Source organism: Plecotus auritus, assembly GCF_963455305.1.
Source record: "Plecotus auritus genome assembly, chromosome: 8".
NCBI lineage: Eukaryota > Metazoa > Chordata > Mammalia > Chiroptera > Vespertilionidae > Plecotus > Plecotus auritus.
Genome location: NC_137782.1, coordinates 60,148,941 through 60,174,528, shown reverse-complemented (window position 1 = coordinate 60,174,528; position 25,588 = coordinate 60,148,941). Strand labels below are relative to the sequence as shown.

Sequence of the window (25,588 nt, the reverse complement as noted above, 5' to 3'; positions counted from 1 at the left end):
ATGTACTACTACATGTAATACTTTAAACAATAAAAAAAATATTTAAAAAAATAAATAAATAAATAAATCCAGAGACAGAGAAGCATCGAACAGACCATCAAACTTCAGTGGGAAGGCAGGGGGGGAGGAGGCATAAGAGATCAACCAAAGGACTTGTATGCATGCATATAATAATAACCAATGGACACAGACACTAGGGGAGTGAGGGCTTGTGCTAAGGGGGCGGGGGGGAGGGGTGGCCGGGGAGAGGCCAATGGGGGAAAAGAAGACATATGTAATACTATATGTAATACTTTAAACAATAAAGAATTTTTAAAAAAAGAGTGACTGTGGCATCCCTACCTGCGGGTCACTACCACATCCCTGCCACACCGACACCCCTGAGTTAGTATGCCATAACTCAGGCCCACATGAAATAAACTTTTCATTCCAACTGTTTACACAGGAAGAAAATTTGATAATTAAGCATAACTAGACCATAGCTTAGCCTGGCTGTTTAAGAGAGTCATGCAGAGCAGACATATATAACTTTTAGGTAATATTCCTCACCATTTAAACCAGCAAAGATAAAATAAAGATAAATACCAGTATTGCCTAAGCTGTGGGCAAACAGGCATTTACGTTTATATACAACTAGTGGCCCGGTGCACGAATTTGTGCGCATTAAAAGGAAATTAATTAGAAGAAATATTTTAATATCACAATTAGCCCTTTCTCTGTAAGAGAAGTGTCAACCAAATTCATGATCAACAATGACAGATCAAAACACACACGGGTGAATGGCGCCAGCAAGAGCTTTATATGTATCGCGCATGCGCGAGTCAACTTAGCCTTTTATAGCTATAGAATAAACTTGCTTAATTAGACCTGCTTTCTGATTTAGCTAAACTTTTTCCAACCCAGTGAAGCACCCCAACTTCTCTTTCAGGTAATTGCCAGCAACATAGCAGTAAATATCAACATGAAGCAGATTATTATTGTAGATCATGCAGGGAGAACAAAGGGTAAAATATTTAACTGCAGCAGTGTTTGACAATATTCTATGCAATGAGAAAACCTGAAGTCATTTTCAAGGTCCACCATTTCTTACTTCTTTTCAGTCATGTCAAATTTCTAAGCTTCCTAAATCTCCATTTTCCAGCTAATGAAAAGAAAACAGGATTTCACCGAGTCTCCTATCTACCTACTCCAGGACTTCTGTGAAGATCAAATGAGATGAGGCATGGGAAAATGCTTCACAAACATTTGTTTAAAGTGTAAAATATGTGCACCTGGCTATAAAGCACATTGTGTTCCTGGGCTGAAGAAACTCCAAGGAGGCTAGTGGCTAGGGAGAGGAAGCCGGGCGTTGCTACATGACATCATTACCCGGCGCCCACAGCGACCGTTTCTGGGCTGGGCTGGGCTGGACTGAGGGCCGCATTTTGTGCCATGGCAGCATCGGCTGCGATTTGGCTGGTTGTCGCTCCAGGGTGGTGGCGGGGCATGTGTCCCACTTGGGAGAAGCTGAGTGTTGCTTTGTCGATGCCAGGTCCGTGCTGACATTTCTCTGTAAATGGCCAGTGTGCATCATGGCAGCTCCTGTGTTGAGCATCTACCCCCTGGTGGTCAGTGCATATCATAGCAACCGATTGGACCATGAGAGGGACGCTTAGCATATTAGCCTTTTATATGCATAGATTACTTTAAAAAATATATAAGGTTTAAATGACAGAATGTGAAAGAAGAGACCTTTAGGATTATCATGTCCAACCCTCTCATTTCTCAGCTGAACTTTACATCTGGAGACTGTTTTGTAACTGCCAATTTATACTTCTTTTTTTTTTTTTTTAAATATATTTCTTTATTGATTTCAGAGAGAGAGAGGGATAGAGAGATAGAAACATCAATGATGAGAGAGAATCACTGATCGGCTGCCTCCTGCACGCCCCCCACTGGGGATCGAGCCCACAACCCGGGCATGTGCCCTTGGCCGGAATCGAACCTGGGACCCCCCAGTCCGCAGGCCGACGCTCTATCCACTGAGCCAAACCGGCCAGGGCCAATTTATACTTCTTAATCCATTCACCTTGCCCAAACCCTTCATGAATGGTCTAGCCCAGGGTGGGCAAACTTTTTGACTCGAGGGCCACAATCGGTTCTTAAACTGGACCGGAGGGCCGGAACAAAAGCATGGATGGAGTGTTTGTGTGAACTAATATAAATTCAAAGTAAAGGAGCGGAGGGGAGAGCAAGAGAACCGGATAGAACAGCCGGATCCAGCCCGCGGGCCGTAGTTTGCCCAAGGCTGGTCTAGCCAGTGGGTTCCCCATTTTTAAACACACAGCCTGACACACACTAGGCACAAAGAACTATATGAATGAGTGCATACCCAACACTAGGGGCAAGCCAAGTGAACTGTGGTTGGCTAACAAGATATTACGGGCTTTTAAGATACTGTCAAGCTGAAAGTCACATTAGATGAAAATGCAGAACCTCATGTGAGAAAGCCACAAATCTCCCAGATCTTAGAGATAGGACTCCATTTGTTTAGCCTTAGTTACCCAGAGCTGCTTCACCTGTTCACCTTACCTCCAACCTCTTCCTACCTTTCCCGAGGCACCATCTCAGGACACCCATAGGAGCCCCTGCAGGCCAACTGTCCTAATAAATATACCTTGACCATCCCCCAGGTTAGTGTGCACAGACTTACCCCATTGCAGCATCTGGTTGTATGGAGGTCCCAGAGTTGCTGTGAGCTGTCACCTCCTGGTGAGTGGCATGTAGTTGCTTGCAATTTTCCCCCAGAATGAAGAGTGCTGCAAAGAACAATCTTGTATAAGCATTTATCTTTGGGCTGAGATTATTTTTCATGAGAGAGTCCTAAGTGCACACATTTTAAATTCTGATACTATTTGAGAAGCTTTACACGGTAATTCTAAAACTTCATGTATTTAGGCTTTACCTGATGGATTTGTTTACAATGCACAATCCTAACAAACAACAAGTGCTGATGAAGATGTGGACAAAATGGAACCTTGTGCTTTGTTGATGGGAATGCAGACTTGTGCGGCCATTACAGAAAACAGTATGGAGGTTTCTCAAAAAATTAAAAATAGAACTACTGTATGACTCAGCAATTCCACTTCTGGAACACTAATTCGAAAAGATATATGCATCCGTATGTTCATTGAAGCATTACTTACAATAGCCAAGATATGGAAGAAACCTAAGTGCCCATCAACAGACGATTGGATAAAGAAGATGTGAGGAAGATATGTATTCATATATATAATATTCCATAATGAAATATTACTCAGCCATAAAAAATGATATCTTCCCATTTTCAACAACATGAATAGACCTAGAGGGTATTATGCTAAGTGAAATAAGTCAGACAGAGAAAGACAAATATCATATGATTTCACTTATATGTGGAATCTAAAAAACAAAATAAAATAGAAACAGACTCATAGATACAGAGAACAAACTGATGGTTGCCAGATGCAAGGGGGGTAGGGAGATGGCTGATAAATTGGCACTTACAAAACAGTCATGGGGATGTAAAGTTCAGCATAGGGAATATAGTCAATAATATTGTAATAACTATGTATGGTGCCAGGTGGGTACTAGACTTATGAGGGGATCACTTCATTCATAAGTTATGTAAATGTCTAACTACCATGCTGACACCTGAAACTAATATAATACTGAATGTCAACTGTAATTAAATTTAAAAATCTTTTTTTTCTTCTTATATCATTTATTCCCCCTATACCCTCTTCTACCTCCTTCCACCTCCCTTTCCCCTCTGGTAATCACCATACTGTTGTGTCTATGAGCTGTTGTTTTTTGCTTAATCGCTCCATCATTTTCACTCTGCCCCGCAGCCCCCCTCCCCTCTAACAGCTCAATCTGTTCTCTAAAAAAAAACTTTTAAAAAATGCAAAGTCCTGACACACTAACAGCCTTGCTCTATCTTCCAACTCCCCTCCCCCTCCAGGAAGTCTGGGGAGGGACTCCTGAAACTTCTGGCTAAGGGGGAAAAGGAGCTACTCCCATTTGCTCCAATGCACCTCATCTAGCATGAGACTGGAGATGCACTGGCCGAGGGGGCTGCTTCTGGTGGCCAATTTTCGGGGAATGTCTCTGGGTTCAAGCCCAGGTCCCCAGTGGCTTCCCCAAAATGGAACAGTCTGTCTCTCATGCACAATGCCTGGCTGCCTGGCATGCTAAGTGCCAGAGAGAATCGTATCTCCAAGGGTCACCTGGGTGCACCCCTGTTTTCCCTTCTAGGTCCCCCCTTCTAAAGGTCCCTGCACCACACATTCTATGATCCTACTGATCAGGGTCCAGTGGTTTTATCTGTCCTACCTGAGACTCTCCAAGCCTCTCTTTTCTTTCTCAGAAAGCTGTGGACCAAGCACCACTTCCCCAAGGTATTATTTGGGGCCTCCTCTCTGGGCCTCAGTTTCCTCACCTGTGAAATGGAGAACACTGGGTAATGGCACTGATACTTGGGTGCTGCTGTGAGGAGAGCAGTGCGGCATCTAGGTTTTAAGCGTTTGCAGGGAAGTGTGGCTTCAATGGGAAATTCAGGTGCATCTTAACAGCCACTTAATCAGCATTCTGACTGGCTTAGGGCCTATTTGGAAAACATTCGATTTTTGTTCGAGTTCTCCATTGCTAAAGAGCAATTAAGACCAAAAGCCATTTCAAGGCTCCTGATTTCCAAGCTCAAGGGTCCTAAATGTCTGGATCCAGATGAGGAACCGGAGGCCCAGAAAAGGTTTTGACCAGTTTTAGGCTGACTCTGTGCTGGGTAGAGGCCAAGAGCTGGGTTGGGGAGGTAGCATACAAGGTATTCCCGAATCCTCAGGTCCTAGGGGGGATTGGTCAACAGGTGTTTCACAGTACAGAGATAAAAATTAGCAAAGAGAGTACTGGCAGGCAGAGTTGGGGAAGACCAAGGGAAACGTCCTGGAGTTGGGTGCAATGGGCAGAGGAAAAAGAAACCAGCCAGGAGCACTGGAGCTCCTGGACGGGTGGACTGCCTCTTTCAAGGGCCTGTCTCAATGGGGTAAAGGCCATGGCTCCAGCTCCGCTGTGGGATCCACCTGGACTGAATGACACTGGTTGACTGTATGACAAGAAGCAAGAGCCTCTCTGAAGTTCATGGGCAAATCAGGGACTGATGTATATACTAGCACCTACCCCAGAAGCCGGATTAGACGGGATGATACACCTGAAGTGCCTCGCTCAGCGTCCTCGCGTCGTTACAAACACTCCTTCGGAATTGGTTGTTTTGACCTCTAGCCGCCACTTGTGAGCTAGACCTTAGGGCTACATGTTTTACGATGGTGTCAGAAGAAGCCTTCTACCCGATTCGATGGGCCCTTGTGGGCAGAACAGATGTTGCATTCAGAGCCGGGTCCTTACCAGCTGGGGGTAAATCCCGGGACTAACTGGACCTCAGTTTCCTCTCTGTGCAATGGGAATAATCACACTGCCGGCGGGAAGATCTTAGTGAAGGGAGGATTACAAATGTCGGAATTTACATTTATTTCTCCTCCAAGCAATGGGCCCTCCCCCCCACCTGAAGCACACAGTAGGCGCCCCGGAAATGCTCTCCGAAAGGAGGCTCGGGCCACTTCCTGCCCCCAAGCGCACTATCCCGAGTCTGGGTTCCCACCACTCCTCCAGCGAGGCCATGTGGCATTCCTGAGGTGGGGGGAGGCGCAGGAAGAAGGTGCCCTCCCGGCCCCGCCCCCTCCGGGCGCGGTGGGCGGGGCGAAGCCCCTCGCGGCTGCCGGCACGCCCCGCGGGGGGTGGGCGTAGCTCGCAGCGCTCAGCACGAAGTTTGTTTTCTCCCTCCGGGCGGGTGGGGGAGGGCGAGCAGAGAGAGGGGGCAGGCGGGGGAGAGGGGATCTGACGTCAGGCCGCGAGGTGCTTTCCAGCCGCGAGCTGTCAGGCCGAGTGTCAGGCCCGGCAGGTACGCGGCGCGCTCCCCCAGCGCCCCCCGCCCCCTGCCAAGACGCCGCGGACCGAGCCCAAGGCCGCGTGGACGGAAAAGCCGCTCGGGAAAGTCAGTGCGGGGCGCAGGAGCGGAGTTGATTAGGGGCGGGGGGCGCGCGGACAACTTGGAAAGTTTTTTTTTTCTGGGCCGGAGGGGGAGGTGGCGTCGTCCTGGCGCGTGCGATTGTGGGTGTGTGAGCTCGGGGGTGTTTGTGAGTCCCGGCCGCAGTGTGCTGGCGGGGGCCGGTAGGGGGTGCCCCACCCCCCGGCAGAAAACTCGTTTGGGGACCTTTTGAGGGACCCAGCTTCCTAGGATCCCACCATGGCAGATGGGCCGCCCCTGGCCCTGCCGGGGTGAGCGCGCGGGGGCGGGTTTGTTTGGTTTCAAAAGTGCACGTTGCTAACCGCCGGCAGCCCCCCCGCCCCCCACCGCGGTGTGGCGGAGCGGGCGAGGGGGCCGCTGAGAGTGACAGCTGCGGGTGGGGGCAGCGGGAAGGGCCCGGAGCTGGGAGGGCCGGGGAGCCCGCGCGAGTTCCCCTTTCCTTTGGAACAAAGGAAAGTCTGTCTCTGAGGCATCTGTCACTCCCAGGCGGGTCAAGGAAGCGGGGCTCGGGGGGCTAGCGACCCAAAGAAAGTTTGTGCGCGCCGGGACCCTCAGGCAGGCCGAGCGTGAGCCGAGCCTCCAGCGGGGGAAACACTCAGTCTCCCGGGTAGGGGGCGGCCAACATGGAGTCTGGGCGCAGGTCGGGGGGGGGGGGCGGTGCGGAGGTGGGAGCCCAGCCCCCTCCCCTCCCCTCCCCTCCCCCTCCGGGCCGAGTTCCGAGCACAAAGCCGAGCGCGCAGGCTCGGCCGGCCCCGCGCCCCGAAGAGTCCGTCAGCGCTGAGCCGCGGGGGAAGGGGGTGGGAACCAAACTTTTTCCTGCCCCGGGACAGACACGTGAGTTTTTCTTCTTCCAGAGCCCCCGCCCCACCGGATTGCGGGCCCGCGGATGAGCTGGAGCGCCCATGCTGACGCGGGGTGTGGGGGCCGAAGGGTGCAGGCGCCCCAGCGCAGGCCGATTCCCCGCCGCCCCGGGAGCCATGTGCTCAGACTCGGTCTGGGCCGCGGGGGAGGCTGCGCGCTTTGTGTGAACTGCTGGGAATGCAGCCGCAGTGCGCGGCCCGGGGGAGTGTCCCGCCCGGCCGGGGAGTTGTCAGAAAGTTCGTGCGGGAGTGACTGCAGGTCCGCATCCTGCAGTGTGTAGTAGGGTGCACCGGGTGTTAGGTCGCGAGCTTGCTACCTCAGGCCAGTTAGGATAAGAACTGATGGCTGACGTGATGACATCTGGAGTTTTCCTAGCCTGAGAGATCGTGGGTGGGCGGGTCGGGTAGGTTTGAGTTCGTGGGTGGGCTTATATCCAGGAGTTGGGCTGGTAATGTGGGTACCAGTTGATCGCGCTAGAAGTGGGATCTGTAAACTGAGTGTGTGCTGTATTGTCGGTGAAATTTATGGGGATTGCAGGGGCTGAGGGAGTTGGTGCTGTTAGGAGAGTTGTCTGGTGTGATTGTGGGGTGTATATTGGGATCCCTCACCGATTGTAAGTGGGCTGAGGTGCAGGACACCATGGTGGAGAGGTCTGTGTAGACTTGAGGGGTCGTTCCACCGGCCGACCCTGGAACCCTACAGTCTGGAACTTGGCTAGCAGCCAGGGTGGAATTTGTACAGATAACCTTGAGTAAACTCCCAGCCTGCCAGGGCTTCATCCCTTAACCCAGATCCCAACTGCCCTAGCCAGCTAAACTTCAGACACCTGACTTCACAAAGCAGTCGGATTGTTGGTACTCTCTGAGGAGTGGCACCTCTAATCAATGCCTGTCTCACCTCCAGGTGGCCTGGCTGGGAGGGTGGACCCTTCCCTCGAAAGCCTGGCCTACCCAGCCCAGTTATCTGGGCTCTGGCCCAAGTTGAGGAAACAAAACCTGGGAAATGCCAGAGTCTGTTGGCCCAGCCTCCTGGGGAACTGTTAAAAGGCTGAGAAGGGAGGAGTCTTGAGATTCTGGCATCAGCTTGGCCTGGAACTTTTGGTTTAAAAATGTAAATCTCTTTTGCATGTGTGAACAAGAAGTTTGTCAGGGGGCTGAGCAACTGAGTTAGGTTGTCTAGGGGAAACACCTTCTTTCATTTGATGTGGGGGCTCAAGCCTAAGAAGGGGAGGGAGGACATTTGCCCAACGTTAGGTAGCCAGGTTGGAGGGACCAGAGCCCCTGCCTTGCTCATTTATTACAATTTTTTGAGGAGTTTGTTCTGAGACCAAGCCAGGAGCTAGATCACAAAGGAGAATGTATGAGAGACAACCTGTAGGGATAGCTCAACACTCTGCAGGGCACACAATAGGTGCACAGTAAATGTTACATGGATTGCTATAGGACCATGGTGATTAATAGTTTCCTGACATCTTGGGAGACCTGGGAAGCAAGATGGTATGGAGTAAGGGTGGGGGACCAAACTACCTTGGTCCAAACCCACTATCCTATATATGCTATATCCTGGATGTGAGTTTTCTTTTCCATACAGCTTTATTGAGATAAAATTCACGTACCGTAGAACTTGCCAATTTAAAGTGAACAAGGTAGTGTTTTTTAGTACAGTTGAAATTTAAACAACCTGGGTTTGGACTGTGTGGGTCCACTTATGTGTGGAATTTTTTCATAAGTACCTGGCCCTGGCTGGGTGGCTCAGTTGATTGGAGCATAGTCCAGTACACCAAAGAGTTTTGGGTTTTATTCCTGGTCAGGGCACATATCTTGAGTTTCGAGTTCGATCCTGGCCCCACATACAGGACCAATTTTTCTCTCCCTCTTCTTTTTCCCTCCCTCCCTCTCTGCTTCCCTTCATCTCTTTCTAAAAGTCAATAAAAACAAATCCTCAGGTGAAGGATTTAAAAAAATAAATACCATACTGTCTTCCATCTGTGACTTGAAGTCCATGGATGCATTGATCTACACCATCTTATTAGGGGACTTGAGCCTCTGCCAGATTTGGGTATCAACCAATCTGTAAATACTGAGGGACAGCCAAGTTTTGGGGAAGTCAAAAGTTATTTGCAATTTTTCAATTGTGCGGCTTGGCACCCCTAACCCCCACATTGTTCAAGGGTGAACTATATATTCACAACTATCCAAACATCACTACCGTCAATTTTAGAACATTTTTATCTCCTCAAAAAAAAACTCCCAACTCCCTTTAGCTATCACCCTTCTATTCCCTCCCAGCCCATTCTGGACATTTCATTAACATGAAATTATATAATGTGTGTTCCTTGTAATGCGTTTCTTTCACTTAGCATTATATTTTCAAGTTTCATCCACATTGTAGCATGGATCAGGACTCCAGTCCTTTTTATGGCCAAATAATATTGCACTATATGGATAGACCTCATGTTATTTATCCATTCATCTGTTATAGACACTTGATTGTTTCCACCTTTTGCTTTATTTTATTTTATTTACTGATTGATTTGAGAGAGAGAAAGAGAAGGGAGAGAGACAGAAATCAACATCAGTTGACTCTTATGAGCCCTGACCGGTATTAAACCCGAAACCTTTGGCATATCAGGTTGACAGTCCCAGGGGTCCTCAAACTACGGCCTGCGGGCCACATGCGGCCCGCCAAGGACATTTATCTGGCCTGCCGGGTGCCGCTGCCTGTCCTGCTTAGCAACCGACTCGTCCCGGGCCCGCAGTGTGCATAGGAATTTGATCATAGGTTTTGTTTTTTTTAACTGTAGTCCGGCCCTCCAACGGTCTGAGGGACAGTGAACTGGCCTTCTGTTTAAAAAGTTTGAGGACCCCTGGAACCCAACTGAATTACCCAACCAGGGTTCCACCTTTTGCTATTATGAATAATGTTGTTATAAACATTCGTGTACAAGCTTTCATGTGGATATAGGTTTTCATTTCTTTTGGGTAGATACCTAGGAGTGAAATTACTGGGTCACATGGTAACTGTTTAAGAGCCATAGTGTCTTAGGTGGCTTTCTTAATCTCTCTGGGCCTTGGTTTGCTCATCTATAAAATGATGATAATAGTAGTGTCCCCCTTACAAGGGCTTTGTGAGGATAGAATGAGATAATAAATGGAAAATGCTCTATACAGATCTCAATAGTAACTAATTATTTCTAGGCTGGTACTGCTTATTAATGAACTGCCATTTACAAGGAACATGTTGTAAAGTAAATGATTGTCTAACCACTATGCTGTACACCTGAAACTAATACAAAGTAATATTGAATGTAAACTAATTGGAGAAATTTTTTAAATTTAAAAAAAAAATGAGCTGCTATTTAGTTCAGTAGTCATCTAGTGAAATAGAGGCATTTTGGACTCATCCCTTCTAGGTTACCTAGGCTGTGGTATGGCCTGAGGCTTTGAATTGCAATTTCCTCATAGTTCTGGTGTCCGAGGCTCTAATAATGGTGTGTTTAAAGAATATGAAGAGGTGAGAGGCAGTGCATGGTAATAATATAATGTCCCCATCCCCTTTGTCCCTTGTTCCAGGCTTGCCTGAGATCCAGCTTAGCCCTTAGACATCATGTCAGACAGTGATCTGGGTGAGGATGAAGGCCTCCTCTCCCTGGCAGGCAAGAGGAAGCGCAGAGGGAACCTGCCCAAGGAGTCAGTTAAGATCCTCCGCGACTGGCTGTACTTGCACCGCTACAACGCCTACCCCTCTGAGCAGGAGAAGCTGAGCCTTTCTGGACAAACCAACCTGTCTGTGCTGCAGGTAAGGAGGGGGGCAGCAGAAGACCTGGGTTCTAGTCCTATCCCAGCCCTATCACTGACTCACTGTGTGGCCTTAGGCTGGTCGCCTCCCTCTCTGGGCCTCAGTTTCTTCTTTGGTCAGATGAGAACACCCAGTCCCCCTGCCACAAAGGAGAACAGTGACATGAGGTCATTGCAGCTAGATTTCAGATTTTTTTTTGAGAGTTCTGAAGAGGCAAGGAATTGTATCAATGTCTAGGTGTCTCATTAACATGGGAGGCCGTGGGAAGGTGAGAATGCATTGAGTGTCTGGAGTTGGGCCCCAGCCCAGGGTGATGCTTGGATAGTGACTTGGTTGCAGGGGACAGCTGGTGACCTGCAGTGTGGTTAAAATTGGGTTGGAATCATGGTCAAAGAAAGGAAAAAAGTCAGAGATTCTGGGTTCAAAACCCAGTTCTGCCACATAGAAGCTGTGGACCACATCTTGATTTCCCCGTCTATAAAGTGGGGGTTCCGATCCTCTCCTGCCTGACTGAACTATTGTGAGGAACAGATTCAGAACTGGATGTGAAGGTGCTTTGAGTACATTCATAAGATATTTGTCAAAGTGCAAGATATTGCCTCAGTTGCCGACGTGTAGGTGTTTTGTGTAAGTGCTGAGGCAGGACACCCCGGTCTGCCTTGCCTCCAGTTTGGCTCTCACCTACCTGGGAGACACAGAGCAGGGCCTCAGCCTAGCAAAGGCCCACCCCCCTTTCCACTTCTGTCCTTTCCTAGACCACTTCTCCAATCCATGATACGGTTTCTCCCTCCTTCCCTTGCCCCACTGTGAACCTCCCAGGTTCTTCCCAGCTCTTGTCCCTCCTCCATGAAGTATCATGGTGAGTATTCAGTCCTCAGAACTCCTGTCACCTGACTTAACACTCACTGGGCAGCGGTTAATTTGAGTCTGCCTACAAGAAAGGCTTTAGCGTTACAAACCCTGACTCAGATCCCATCTTCTCCACAAGAGGTAGCTTTGTCCTGGGCCATGTCACTGCCTCCTCACTGAGCCTCAAGTTTCCCCTTCTGAAAAGGGGAGGTGATTGTAGCATTTTCGCAGTGTGTGAGAAGGAGGGACAGAGAAGAATTCAAGGCGCACTGTGAGGTGTTTGGCAGAGTCGGTGCTTCTACTTCCCTTTTTCTCCTCATCTCTCCTAGATCATAGGTCTTGGACTGTCCCCAGGTGTCTAGCCATGCCTAGCTCCTTACAGTGTACTGCCAAGCACTCCACTATGCCCATCTCTATGCTGGACAGAGTTGGGATCCCAGAGAGGAACCAGGCTCATTCCTACCCTCAAGGAGTATGTATTCTTGGATGAAGTAGCAGGAAAGACTTGGTCACTGATGTTTGCAAAAAGTGATCACTGCTGGGACAGAAAGCAGCAGAGAGCCAGGGCAGGACTTCTGAGCTGCCCTGGAGCCTGAGAACCAGTATTACCTAGATAGCCTCTTTGCTGGTCTTCCTGCCTCCAGCCTTGTTCCTTTAAGTCCATTCTCTTGAACATTAAAGTGCAATTCTGATTGTGTCACACACTCCACAGACCCTACTGACTTCAGGATAAAGTCCAAACTCCTTAGGGTACTCAGCAGCCTCATCTCTCAGTTCTTCCTGCCCCTGGAGCCCTCTGGGCCTCCAGGCCTTCTCCGTTGGTTTCTTCCTGACCTTTCTGATCCTGGTTCACTCCATTTAAGCCTGTTCTTTGGAAAGCATCTGCTTTTCCCAGCCTAGGTGTGAGGCCACTGCTGTGTGTTCCCACTGTGCCTCATCCTGCACTGTCAAACCACTGATCACACAGTAATGAAATTGCTTTTTGTCAGGGACACCGTTTCCAATTTAAAGAAAATATTTTTATTATCACATCACTTAACTATGTACAAATTGAAAACTGGGTAAAAAATGTCTTGCTTTTGCTCTTATACACAACTATAAAATACACAGTTTTCCAAAGTAAATGAATGTAAAACCAGTGAGATTCCATCTAACTGCATTATTATAAACGGATGGTGTTGTGCTGACTGGGCTGTGGTATGTGGTGTGACAGAGGCACTGACTGGGGTTGAGCAAGTCTGGGTTGCCACAGGCCATGGTGCTCCTGCTCATAATCCCAACAGAAACACAAAGTCACAATGTTCTTGTGGAGAACCAGTGGATCCCTAGGACAGCATATCCCCAGATCCCACTTAATGTAGGTCTGGGGCAAGGGTTAGCTGGAGACTTCTGATGAAGGTGTAGGAGGAGTTCCAGTGGCCACCCAGCACTAGAGTCATGCCCAGAGTTCAAAAGCAGTGGGAACCACCTAGCACTCCTTGATGGAAACTATACTGTGAATCCCCAGGGTACACCTCTGCTTGGAGGTCTTACAGGCACCTTACGTTTCCTTGATAACTGATAACATCTCCAAGCTGGCTCTTTCCTTTTAGAAGGGCTCCCCTTGATAGCTCTTTCTCAGCTTATGTAGTCCGTCACCAGTTCCTATACATACCCCTTAAATATTTCTGGAATAAGGCTTCTTTTCTATCTGGTCCAACTTATCCTTGTCTGATCACTTGTCACCCCTCTACTTAAGATTAAAACCCTTCAATGGCTTCTGCCAACCTAATGACAACATCACCTGCCCCTATCTGCAGAGCCGGCTTCATCCGGCTTGAGCTTCTGTGTAAGCCTTTCATATTCTTACCACACCGATTGATACCCCAGACCACTTTGCTCCCATCTGACCAGGGAGACTCCGGACCCGTGGAGGACCCCTGCCTTCCCACAGCACTAGGACTGGGTCAGCATTTGGATCCTTGACTGTAATTGCTTTTTACAACACACTAAACTCCAGAGGCCTGGTATCATTTATCACTATGTCCCAGTGTTTAGCTCAGTACCACGTATCTGGTAGGTGCTTCAGAAATAATTATTGAAGTGACAGAAATTGAAAATAAGTGTTGGAAATGTCAACAGGCATGACCTCAGAAGTAAGGAAATGTGGCTCATCAATCAGGAAAAATGGGCTTAAGTTCCTGGAGGCATCTCTTTCCTGTATTTAATTGTTTGTTTTTAAGTGCCCTTTTCTTTTTCTTTCTATTTTTTTTATTGTTTAAAGTATTACAGATGTCTCCTTTTTCCCTGATTGATCACTTGTCACCCCCCCACTCCTCAGGACAAGCCCCCACCCCCCAGTGTCCGTGTCCATTTGGTTATGCTAATATGCATGCATACAAGTCCTTTGGTTGATCTCTTACTCCCACCCTCACCACCCTGCCTTCTCTCTGAGGTTGGACGGTCTGTTCAGTGTATTTAATTTTTAAGACTTCATTATTTTAAAAAAAAAACCTTCATTATTTAAAATATTTGCAAATACTGTATCCATAAAAAGAGAACCCTTGGTACCAATCACCTGGCTTCAACAAGCATCAGCATTTTGCCAAGGCCTGTTTTCCTCTTTCCCTGGGGACATCTCTTTTGATTGTCTCTTTTAACTGCCCTGGAGCTGTCTCATTAGCAAGTCAATGAGTCACTTAACTAACTGGTTTGCTGGTACTTGCCCAGGGCTAGGCAGGTGGGATGGTGAGGCCAACTAAAAGGTCATTTGCGAAGGATTTTTCAGTGGTCCCTGTGACACCCCCTCTGGTCTAAGGGGCTGTGTTGGGGAGGGAAGGTGAGTGTAGCAGGGAGGTTCTGGCCCCATTCCTTCACTCTGCAGTACTGACTGGGGGTATGCTCTGCTCCAGGCCCAGTGCTGTGTGCTGGAAACTCCCTGCCCTTGGCTAGCCTCAGGGGAGGGAGGAGAGGAGGGAAGACATTATTTAAAAGACTAAGAATTTAATGCAATTAAATACCAATTTGGTGTGTGAAAGGCTTCTCTCAGGAAGCAGCATGTGAATGGAGTCCTGACAGACTTGAAGGAATGGGGAGGTAAGGGCAGCAGCCCCTTGGGTATGGGGAACCAAACAGGTAAGAAAAGAGCCTGCTGTAGTGGCCTGCTCTGTGGCAAGGTGTGGCCTGGCCAGACACTCAGCAACACCTTACCCTTCGAAGCTGCTCTCCTTACTCTGATGCCAAAGCTAGCTGCCTCCCGATTCTTCCTACCAGCAACCTCGTCTCCCCACCGCAGGGCCTTTCATCTGTACGTATATCTTTGGAGCTTCTGTGTAAGCTTATTTGCTTAAATAAAGGGCTCGACCCACAAGGACAAGTTACACCAGGGGGTTAAACCATTGGTTCCTAAGCCTGAGTGGCAGAACTCTGGGGAGCTTAAAAACACATTTCTGACTTGCCCCCTTCCCCAACAGATCTATAAAGCAGGTGAGAAATAGCTGTTTCTTTTCTTTCCTTTTGATTTTTTCTTTAGAGAGAGAGAAAAAAACATTGACTTTGTTTTACTTACGCATTCATTGGTTGATTCTTGTATGTGCCCTCACCAGGGATAGAACCTGCAACCTTGGCGTAGTGGGATGATGCTCTTAACCAACTGAGCTACTCGGCCAGGGCCAAAATAGCTATTTCTTAAAATTACCCTCAAGGTGGTTTTAACAAAGCCAGCCTGCCCTTAAGAGCACTTGAATGTGGTGGTCACAACACAAATGGAGGTACCATGAAGTTTGGGAAAGGTCTCTCCATGTCTTCACTTCCCTCTCCCCCCTTTTGCTTCTGTCTTTCACAGCTGAAAACACATTAAAATTAAAGCACTGTGTTGCCTTGTCAAATGCCCTGCTCTGATCCTCATGGCCTTCATCCACTTCCTGGCCCCTCCCATTCACATTTGCCACAGTGATTCCTCCCTTGTCCTTCATCTCAGCCACTGATAAAAAAGAAAAAAAGACTGACAGGGCAATAGCCCTTGGGACAGGGCCCTGTTTTATGGTGGAGACAGGCTTTCAGGCACCCAGTCTGTTTTGCCGTATCAATCACAGAATTCACCTTGGCATTCTTCCTACTACCTTCTCCCCAAGGACTTAGAGTTGGAGTGAGTCACATGCTCTGCAACTGGCATTGGTGGTGCACTCAGGCCTCCTGGGCTTACCCAGCCCCCCTCAGCTGTGCATTTCTATCGGATGAGAAGATAAAACAGACAGTAGTCTGCCAAGTTTTCTGCAGATCGAGGGGAATATGTTGCGGGTGTGTGTGTGTGTGTGTGTGTGTGTGTGCACACGCGCACGCGCATTTCTGCTGTTCTCAGAATTATAAGCCAAAATGGGAGGTGCAACTAAGGGCTAGATGCCCTCGCAGCTGTGAGAACACACCCAGATTCCCTTCCCCAAGACTTCTTTCTCAACAGAAATACTTATCCTTATCTCCCTTGACCCAGGTCACTGTGATCTGTTTCCCCTACATACAGGGGAAAAGTGGAGAGGTGCAGTGCTCTCCCGTAGCACAGGTAACTAAGGAGACGGTTGTGGACAGAGGGATGGAAGCAATTGAACAAGGAGAAAAGGCCTTAGGCTGATTCTCTTCAGTCCTTTCACCTGCCTGGAACCAGGCTGTCTGGACCAGATCTGTTTGCACAGGTGACCTTGAGCAAGTTCCTGAACCTCTGGTTAGGGTCTGTTTCTTCAACAGTTCAAATAAAATGGAGATCTTCACAGAACCTGTTCCATAAGTTGTTGAAGATTAAATGAATAATTAGATGGGGAATGTTCAGAGAAACACCTGACATGTTTTGGTTCAACAAGTGTTTGCTTTTTTTTAGGATTATAATAATGATTATCCCGCTATCTGTCCCTCTGGTAAAACAAAGCAAAGCAGAGTAAGAAGAGCATTAGGGACCTTAAAGCCAGGAGACCTGGGTTTGAATCCCAGATTTATACTTGGGAGTCTGTGACTTTGGGCAAGTTCTTTCTTCTCTTTGAGTTCTAGTTTCCCCTTTGGTGCTTTGGCGACACTGCTCACTACCCTTCCAGGCTTGTATGCAAATTAATAATGCAAGTGAGATGGCTGGCATGATAACCTGGTGTCCAGAGTGCTTAGTTAGTTCTCTCCCTTCATTGCACCCAGTTGTTCAACCTGATCCTTGGGGATCCCTTGCAGCTCTTGCCAGGATTCAGCGCAGCCAGTGTCTGAGAAGGACCTGGGGAAAATGGTAGGGGGTTGTGTGTGCTCAGTAGTACTGGTTGGACCATGGAAGTGCAAAGGGATAAGTGAGAAGACTCTGCCCTGCCCAGGAGCTATCCCATCCTGACAGAGCCAGGGCCCTAGTACTGTCCTTGGATCACCTGTGGAATGGATGCAGCTATAGTCTGCTGGGCAAAGACCCATGCCAACTCCAGGCACCAGCTCTTGTCATAGCCCTTCAGTTGTGTAGAGACAAAGTTCATAGGAAGATGGTAACCAAGGGCTTGCCAGGGTATTGACCAAGAAAGATGATGGTCAGGGATAGAATTGATACAGGAACCCTGAGGAGAGCTGGGCCTTTGATCCATTCTGTGAACATTAGAGGAATGTTTGGAGCAACATCATGCATTGCTGCAGCCCACACAGTTCCCAGTATCCCAGCGCACAGGAGGTGAAGGGGGAGGGGTTCCCATCTTTTCTTCCTCCTGGTGCATGCTCTGTGTGTATCGGTGGATAAACAGAGAGAGGAGACAGGACCAAGAGAAGGACCTAGCGTGGAATTCAGGTCAAGCCACTGTTTAAGCCTTTAGTCTTTTTTTTTTTTCCTTTGGAGAGGGAGACAGAGATAGAAACATCGATGTATTAATCGGCTGCCTCCTGCATGCCCCCTACTGGGGATCAAGCCCACAAATTGGGCATGTGCTCTGACTGGGAATCACTGGGCCCTTTAGTATTTTACCATGGTGTTCTGACCTAGTGGGATCAGCCCTGCCTGCTTTTGTCAGTTTCTTAAGCCAAACCCTTTCCTGCCTCAGCACCTTGACATTTGCTGTTCCCTCTGTCTAGAACATTCTTCTCTCAGCTTTCTTATAAGGCTGGCTTTTTTTTTTTTTTCTTTTTAATATATTTTTATTTCAGAGAGGAAGAGAGAGCTAGAAACATCAGTGATGAGAGGGAATCATTGATTGGCTGCCTCCTGCATGTTGGACTGAGCACGCAACCCAGGCATATGCCCTTGACCAGATCGAACCTGGGACCCTTCAGTCCGCAGGCTGACGCTCTATCCACTGAGCCAAACCAACTAGGGCAAGGCTGGCTTTTTTTTTTTTCTTAATATATTTTATTGATTTTTTACAGAGAGGAAGGGAGAGGGATAGAGAGTTAGAAACATCGATCAGCTGCCTCCTGCACACTCCCCACTGGGGATGTGCTCCCAACCAAGATACATGCCCTTGACTGGAATCGAACCTGGGACCCTTCATTCCCCAGGCCGACGCTCTATCCACTGAGACAAAATGGTTAGGGCAAGGCTGGCTTTCTTATCCTTTAGGTCTCAGCCTTCCCAGACCGCTTGTCTCTGGTAGTCTCTCTTATCTTTATATGCTATGCTTTTATTCCTGTCTGTTTCCTCCCTGACACTTATTGGTGTCTCTCGTCATATTTGTTCATTGCCAGTCTCCACAACCAGGTGGACTACAAGCACCACAGGGCAGAGTGCATGTCTGTTTAATTCACAAAGGGATCACCAGTACTAAGAACTAGGCCTGGCACATAATACGAACTCAAATAAGTATTATCTGAGTAAGCATGAAGCCTTGAAAGGGAGAGCAATAGGAAAGTGAGAAGTTCTAACCTGTTTTAATGAATAAAGTAAGATGGGCTCTGAGGCCCTGTGACAGCCTGAGGGAGGTTCTAAGAAGAGGGGCTCCTACTCCTCCAGGTTCAGAGGCCCAGGCTTGGGGATCCATGGCTAGAGGTGGACACTCCTGCCTGACTTCTCCAGGCTGAGCTTTACAAATATTCATCAGTAAAATAGGAATTGATCAAAGTCATAGACGTGATGTAATTATGAGAAGAAAATTTGTAGATGTTTAGTGCTCAGTAATTGGAAGCTATTGGAAAACTCTTCACAGAGAAAGTTCTCAGAAAGATGCCCAAATCTGTGGATACCTTCCTACCAGGCCATGCCCACCATGCCCCACACCCAATATCCATAGTCTCTAATGTTTCTTCTCTCCTGCTACCTCTGAGATAGCAAGAAAGTTATTAAGCTGCTTTTCCCCTTTGGTGACCCCTCCAGTGGAGGGCAAGAGGAAGAAGGACTTGGGGGAATGCTAGGGGGTTGTATTTGCCTACTTAAGGAAAGGGTTAATATTTTAAAACAGGTTTGTTTTTATGACCCTATACCAGTCTTGAAACTAACAAACTATTTTCTAGTCTAATCCATAACTTTTAAAATAATGCTCAGATGAGCTGTTGTAGGATCTGTCTTGCCACTTTTCCAGGCCATTGGGAGTAATTGAGAGAAAAGAGGATATGGGTGGTTGATCTTTTAGATCAGGGATGGAGAATGTCCAGCCCGCAAACGTGTCAAGCCTGCGAAATCATTTGGTCTGGCCCTGCCAAGGCATTAGGGGTGAATTAATTAAATGTTTGACCAAATATAACAGGCTAATTATTAAGTTGATAATTTTGTATGGCTCTCAAATGAAGTTATAAATCTCCAGATGGCCCTTGACAGAAAAAAAAAAAAAACGGTTCCCACTCCTGTTCTATTTTTTAAAATATATATATGTTTTTTTATTTCAGAGAAGAAGGGAAAGGGAGAGAGTTGGAAACATCAATGATGAGAATCATTGACCAGCTGCCTCCTGCACACCCACCACTAGGGATCAAGCCTGGACATGTTTCTCACTGAGAATTGAACCGTGACTTCCTGGTTCATCGACGCTCAACCACCAAGCTATGCCTTTTTTTAAAAATCCTCACCTGAGGATATTTTTTTCCCATCGGTTTTTTAGAGAGGGTGGAAGGGAGGGAGGGAGAGGCAGAGAGAGAAACACACCGATTGGTTGCTTTCTGCACTGGTTGTCTCCTGCACATGCTGGACACGCCAGGGATTGAACCCACAACCCTTTGGTGCCTGGACCAGAGAGGTGTTTTGAATCCATTTCCTCTCCTCTGGCCATATTGCTGATATCTTAGATCAGCTAAAGCTTAGAGGAGTAGCCATTCTCAGGTGGAAAAGAGGATACTTCAGAAAAAAGAAATGTGATGTGCAAAAGGCATCATGGAGCTATTTAAAGAAAAAAAAAACAAACAGCACAGGGCCTGATGAAGGTCTGGTGAGCAATTTCACATGCTAAAGAATACAAGGAAATAGAGGCCATGACAGGGGAGGATTTAACACCAGGTTCGGGTGTCTAGACTTGACCCTGTAGGCAGTCGGAAACAAATGGCAGTTTTCTAAAATAGGAATAACAGTCATTGCATTTTATTTATTTATTTTTATTATTTTTTAAATCCTCATCCGAGGATATTTTTTTCCATTGATTTTTCAGAGAGAGGGAAAGACAGAGAGAAACATCTATGTGAGAGAAACACATTGATTGGTTGCCTCCTGTACGCACCCCGACCAGGGCCCAGGCCGGGGAGGAGCCTGCAATTGAGGTATGTACCCTTGACTGGAATCAATCTGACACCCTTTGGTCTGCAGACTGATGCTCTATCCACTGAGCCAGACCGGCTAGGGCAACAGTCATTGCATTTTAGAAAGAGAAGTGACAACTAGTGAAGAGGATGGGTGGGAGAGCCATGAAGCTGTTAAAAGGATGAAGTCAGGGCACTAGATATGTCTTGGCTTTGCAGCATAACTCTTAACGGTGAGAAACACTTAACAGTGAGAAATTTGATGCCTCATGCATAGGTCCAAAGAGATTGATCTAAACAGTGAATTAGATGGGAATGGGGTCAAGGTTAAATGGGAGTTTTCTGAGCAGCATGTATAAAAAAAGACTTAAGGATGTTGGTTGATTGCACATTCAACTGGAGCCACTGATCCTAGTTTTGCCTGGGAAGAGTCATTTTCTTCTATCTGACATTCTCTGGTGTCTTTATAGAAATTTAGGAGTGAATCACCTTGGCACCAGGTCCTCTCATTTCCAATTTCCCAAATAGAACAAACATTTGTCATCTCATCACACCACCTATAGCAAGTTGCTCTTTTGCTTAAAACCCTCCTACACTCCCCATCACCCTTAGAATAAAGAACCAAATCCCCACTATAGAGGTAAGCTCTAGTTACCACTCTTAGCTCCAGCCATTGGAGCTAAGTTCTTCCTTGTCTGAGCTCCTCAGGCACTCTGCTTCCACCTGTTACAGGGTCTTTTCAGATGTTGTTCCCCCTAAATCGAACATTCCTCTCCCTTCCCACCTAAACTACTCATCCTTCAGATCTCAATTTAGGAGCCATTTCCTCAGAGAATACCACCCTGAGTCCACAAAGACTAGATTGGGTCTCCAGCAGCACACCATTGTACCTTCCCTTCATTGGATAAATCATTGTTGCAATTTTATATTCATTTGTATGATTTCTTCTTTAACTCTCTTCCCAACATGAACCTTTCTGAGGACTGTGATTGTGTGTATGTCATTTGCTGTTATATTATGGGGCCTGACATAGGTGCTTCATAGCTGGTTTTAATTGAGTGAACTGATCATAGTCTCTTTTTTAAAAAAATATATTTTATTGATTTTTTACAGAGAGGAAGGGAGAGGGATAGAGAGTTAGAAACATCGATGAGAGAGAAACATCGATCAGCTGCCTCCTGCACACCCTCCTGGGGATGTGCCCGTAACCAAGGTATGTGCCCTTGACCGGAATCGAACCTGGAACCCTTGAGTCTGCAGGCTGACGCTCTATCCACTGAGCCAAACCAGTTAGGGCTGATCATAGTCTCTTGTATTCATTTCAGATATGTAACTGGTTCATCAACGCTCGGCGGCGGCTTCTCCCAGACATGCTTAGGAAGGATGGCCAAGACCCCAACCAATACACCATTTCCCGCCGAGGGGGCAAGGCCTCAGATGTGGCCCTCCCCCGTGGCAGCAGCCCCTCGGTGCTGGCTGTGTCTGTACCAGCCCCCACCAATGTGCTCTCCTTGTCTGTGTGCTCCGTGCCATTCCACTCAGGCCAGGGGGAAAAGCCAGCAGCTCCCTTCCCACAAGGGGAGCTGGAACCCCCCAAATCCCTGGTGACCCCTGGCAACACTCTCACCCTGCTGACCAGGGCTGAAGCCGGAAGCCCCACCGGTGGACTCTTCAACACACCACCACCCACACCCCCAGAGCAGGACAAGGAGGACTTCAGCAGCTTCCAGCTACTGGTGGAGGTGGCACTACAGAGGGCTGCTGAGATGGAGCTTCAGAAGCAGCAGGACCTGTCGCTGCCATTACTGCACACTCCCATCCCCTTTGTCTCTGAAAACCCCAAGTAGGCATCTGCCCACAGGGGTGCTCAAGGCTCGAGCCAGCTGTCCTGGGTTTCTGTTTTGGTTCCCTTTCATACAGAGAGTTTTCTTTGGTTCACTGCCAAACATCAGGATCATCTCCTCTGTCCAGGATCTTCAGCAGGAAGACACTAACTGGTGTCACTGCACTGTGATGGGGACCTCTCCTCTGTTGACTGCCTTTCTCCAGGCCTCCTCAGGTGATGAGACCAAGAGAGCGGAGACAGGCATGGTGCTGCTACTTCTCCAGAGAACCCACAGGACACCTTTGTTCCAGCTGCTTCCCTGGGCTGCGCACAGGAAACCTGCCGAGTTCAGACCTATGTGTGCTGGGTCCAGGTTGCCCCTGAGCCGGCTGCTCTGTTAAGCAAAGTGTGGACATTCCTAGTTCATAAGTGTGAACAAAAGAAAAGAGGAACCCAGCAGATATAACAGAACGGACTCCAGTTGAATATTCAGGTTTTTGTCAAACTTGGTGTTCATTTCTCCCTTTTCATTGTGGTTTGCATTCATGGGGGCAGCAAGCCCAGGTGTGGAGAATAAGAGTGCATTGTGTGACAGTCTGATGAACTGGGAATGATCCACCACTACAACAGGTGATTGTTTTACAAGGAAGGAGTGTTTTTGTTTGGGGGACCAGTTAAATCTCTGCAAAATTCCTAATGGTTATTTTATTGTTGGTTTGGTTTACCCAAAAAAGGAGGAAAAGACTTTACAGGCTTTGGCTTTTCTGGCAGGAACCGAAGGAGGATAAAGCCAAAGCCAGCAAGAGGGTCCAACAGAGAATCTGACCAAACTTTCTAGGCACAGAGCAGAGAAGGATGATAAAACTGGAGAGGTGTTTTTTATATTTCTGTTTTTACTGTACTTTTGGGGGTGGGGGGAGAGATGTAAGCTAGACTGAGGCATTAGGGTGTTTTGTTTGTTTTTTCTCTTTAATGTTTTTCCCTTCTTTATCCTTGAAAGTTTTGCCCTGCAGCCTTGGAGTCCTTTAGGAACTTGGATTAGTGGCCAGAATGTCAAAAGCTCCATCTACTGGCAGCTTTTCCCACGGTGGTGGCAGGAACTATTCCTGGAGGAAGCAGGGAATTTTCCTGCCACAAGCTGCCTGAGGAGCTGTCTTCTGAGGAGGCTGGGGCTGGAAATTACGAAGCCTGTTCACCGTGTGTTTTTGTGTTGCACCTTGCTTTAAATTGGAGTTGCAGAGGCCCCTGCCCTAAACTTCAAAGCGAAACAGATCACAGTTGGTCTTGTTCTCCACCTTCCTCCCCGTTTTTTATTTTGCTTTTTCATTGCTGACAGTGCGCAACATCAGTATACCCCATCTTTATATATCCTAAGAAACACTAATCCTAGGTTATTATTAGCCAAAAATATTTTTGTTCTGAATAATATTGTTACTGGGCCAAAAGACAGGTCAGGAGCCCCAGCCTGTAGTTCCCTGAAGTTTCCAGGTCAGGCACAAGGGGGAAAGTTACTTGGTGTTGGCTGACTTGGTTAGGTCTGGCCAGGAGAAAAGGCAGAAACAGGTTATTCTGTCCTTTCTGGGCTGATCTCTGAAGACTTCAGGAAGGCATCCTCGTTTCTGAGTGGTTTAGCCCACCTCTTGGTGTGAGAGTGGGGATTAGTATTTACAGAAAGGGAGCTTTGCTCTGAGTGGGCAAGTTTCCTAAGCTCTCTTGTGCGTGCTCCCTCATCCTGTGCCCTCTTCTTCCATGCCCTGGGTAGGTGGGAAGGGGATCAAGGATTCTCACCCTCCTCTAGCCCAGCTAGGGAAAAATGAACATGAACGTGGCAGCTTCAAGATTAGTTGACGCCGCTGTTTGCCCAGCCTCTTCTACCCCACCCATGTCTGTGAGCCCGGGTCTGGTGTAACTGTTTTAAGATGCTTGTAGCAGGGGACTTTGGAAGCGTTTTGGGCTGGGGTGGGACTTTTCCTTCCAACAGTGCACTGAGCAATGGAGGTGGTGAGGGTGTGGGAGCCATGCTGCTGAATTCTGGTTGGCATTCCCCTCTCCCCTTTGTGCAAGATAGAGAGGCTAGGGGTGGGGCAGCCTCTGCTTATTTGGTTGTGAGATAAACCTGGAGGAGAAGCACAGTTATCCCATTGAAATAATTTGAACAGAAAACTACTGTAAATAAGTTTCGTTTTTGTCTTTTGTCAAATAAAATTGTTTTCGGTTTTGTTTTGTTTTTGTTTTTCAAGTAGAAACAGATTGATCCACTGTGACCCAGGGCCCAGCCTGGAGATGGGGCAGTTGCTGAGTTCTTACTCTGCATTACCTTTTACCCTCTCTAGTAATCACCTGTAAGTGTACATTCTGTAGCCTTACTTCCTTGTCCTCAACCCTGTTCCATATCCCATTCATCACAGTGTGCAGAGGGCATATGCATCCCAAGCTGGACCAGTCTTCCCTGGGATCAATAATGAGCTTTGGATTTGCTAAGAGGTGAGGGGACTCAGGGAATTGGCAACTTTTTCCTCTCCCTCTCCCAATACGGAAAGAACATGGCTACAGTATGAGGCTAGCACAAAAGCAGAGATGAGATGGATGTAGTAGTCATATCTGAAACCAGTACCACTCGGGACTTCCCAATTACGTAAGCTAGTAAATTCCCTTTTTTAAATAAGCTAGCTGGGGGTTGCATTTCTGTCATAATGACTATACATTATAATTACAGCCCAAACAGTACAAAATCTGCAAGAGTAGTAAACAGTCTTGCCATATCCCTGGGTCTCTGCTCTGTTCATTCTCTTAATTTCTGTATGCAAACACAAGAAGTGAGATGCCCTTCTCATAGGTAAAGAAACTAGGGATTTGTTATTTACCCACCTATTGGTGTGGGATTAGTATTTACAGAAAGGGAGCCTAGGATATGAATTCAAGTCTGCCTTGTTTGAAGTTACCTTGAGTTTTACCCAGACCTTACTTGAACCAGTATTGGGCAACTCAGCCTACTGGCATCCAGCTATCTAACATGATTTGGGCTAAGCCAGTGTTCGGCAAACTCATTAATCAACAGAGCCAAATATCAACAGTACAACAATTGAAATTTGAGAGCCAAATTTTTTAAACTAAACTTCTAACACCACTTCTTCAAAATAGACTCGCCCAGGCCATGGTATTTTGTGGAAAAGCCACATTCAAGGGGCCAAAGAGCCACCTGTAGCTCGCGAGCCGCAGTTTGCCGACCACGGGGCTAAGCACTAGAAATTTCTTCTGACTACTGAACCAAATAGGCTTTTCTGATTTCTCTCTAGTACAACTGGATGAAGGATATCAAATCTCCCACAGGTCATGCTCCTTTAGGAATTTGGAGACAACTTCACTGCTCAAGTTCTGGAGATTAAAGAGCCCCAATTTAGCCATTCATTCACCCAAGGTCCTGGTTTCGCCACTTCCCTCTGTCAATATCTCTCAAATTGGACACTTAGTCCTGAGGCTTGGCATATTAGGAACATGCTAGAAGTGCTCTTCAAAGT

The 25,588-nt window shown here is 47.5% G+C and overlaps 1 protein-coding gene across 2 annotated transcripts; it reads left to right on the top strand.

Moving 5' to 3' along the window:
* The first annotated feature begins 5,753 nt into the window (after positions 1-5,753).
* TGIF2 (TGFB induced factor homeobox 2) lies at positions 5,754-24,293 on the top strand. Of its 2 annotated transcripts, none has more exons than XM_080684084.1 (3): positions 5,754-6,064; positions 10,531-10,756; positions 21,571-24,289. In XM_080684084.1, the coding sequence occupies exons 2-3, from the start codon at positions 10,565-10,567 to the stop codon at positions 22,090-22,092; spliced, it is 714 nt and encodes a 237-aa protein (XP_080540210.1). In that variant the 5' UTR covers positions 5,754-6,064; positions 10,531-10,564; the 3' UTR covers positions 22,093-24,289. The 2 variants fall into 2 exon arrangements, with proteins under 2 accessions (XP_080540210.1, XP_080540211.1); XM_080684085.1 differs by having other exon boundaries at positions 5,810-5,971; positions 21,571-24,293.
* The last annotated feature ends 1,295 nt before the right edge of the window (positions 24,294-25,588 follow it).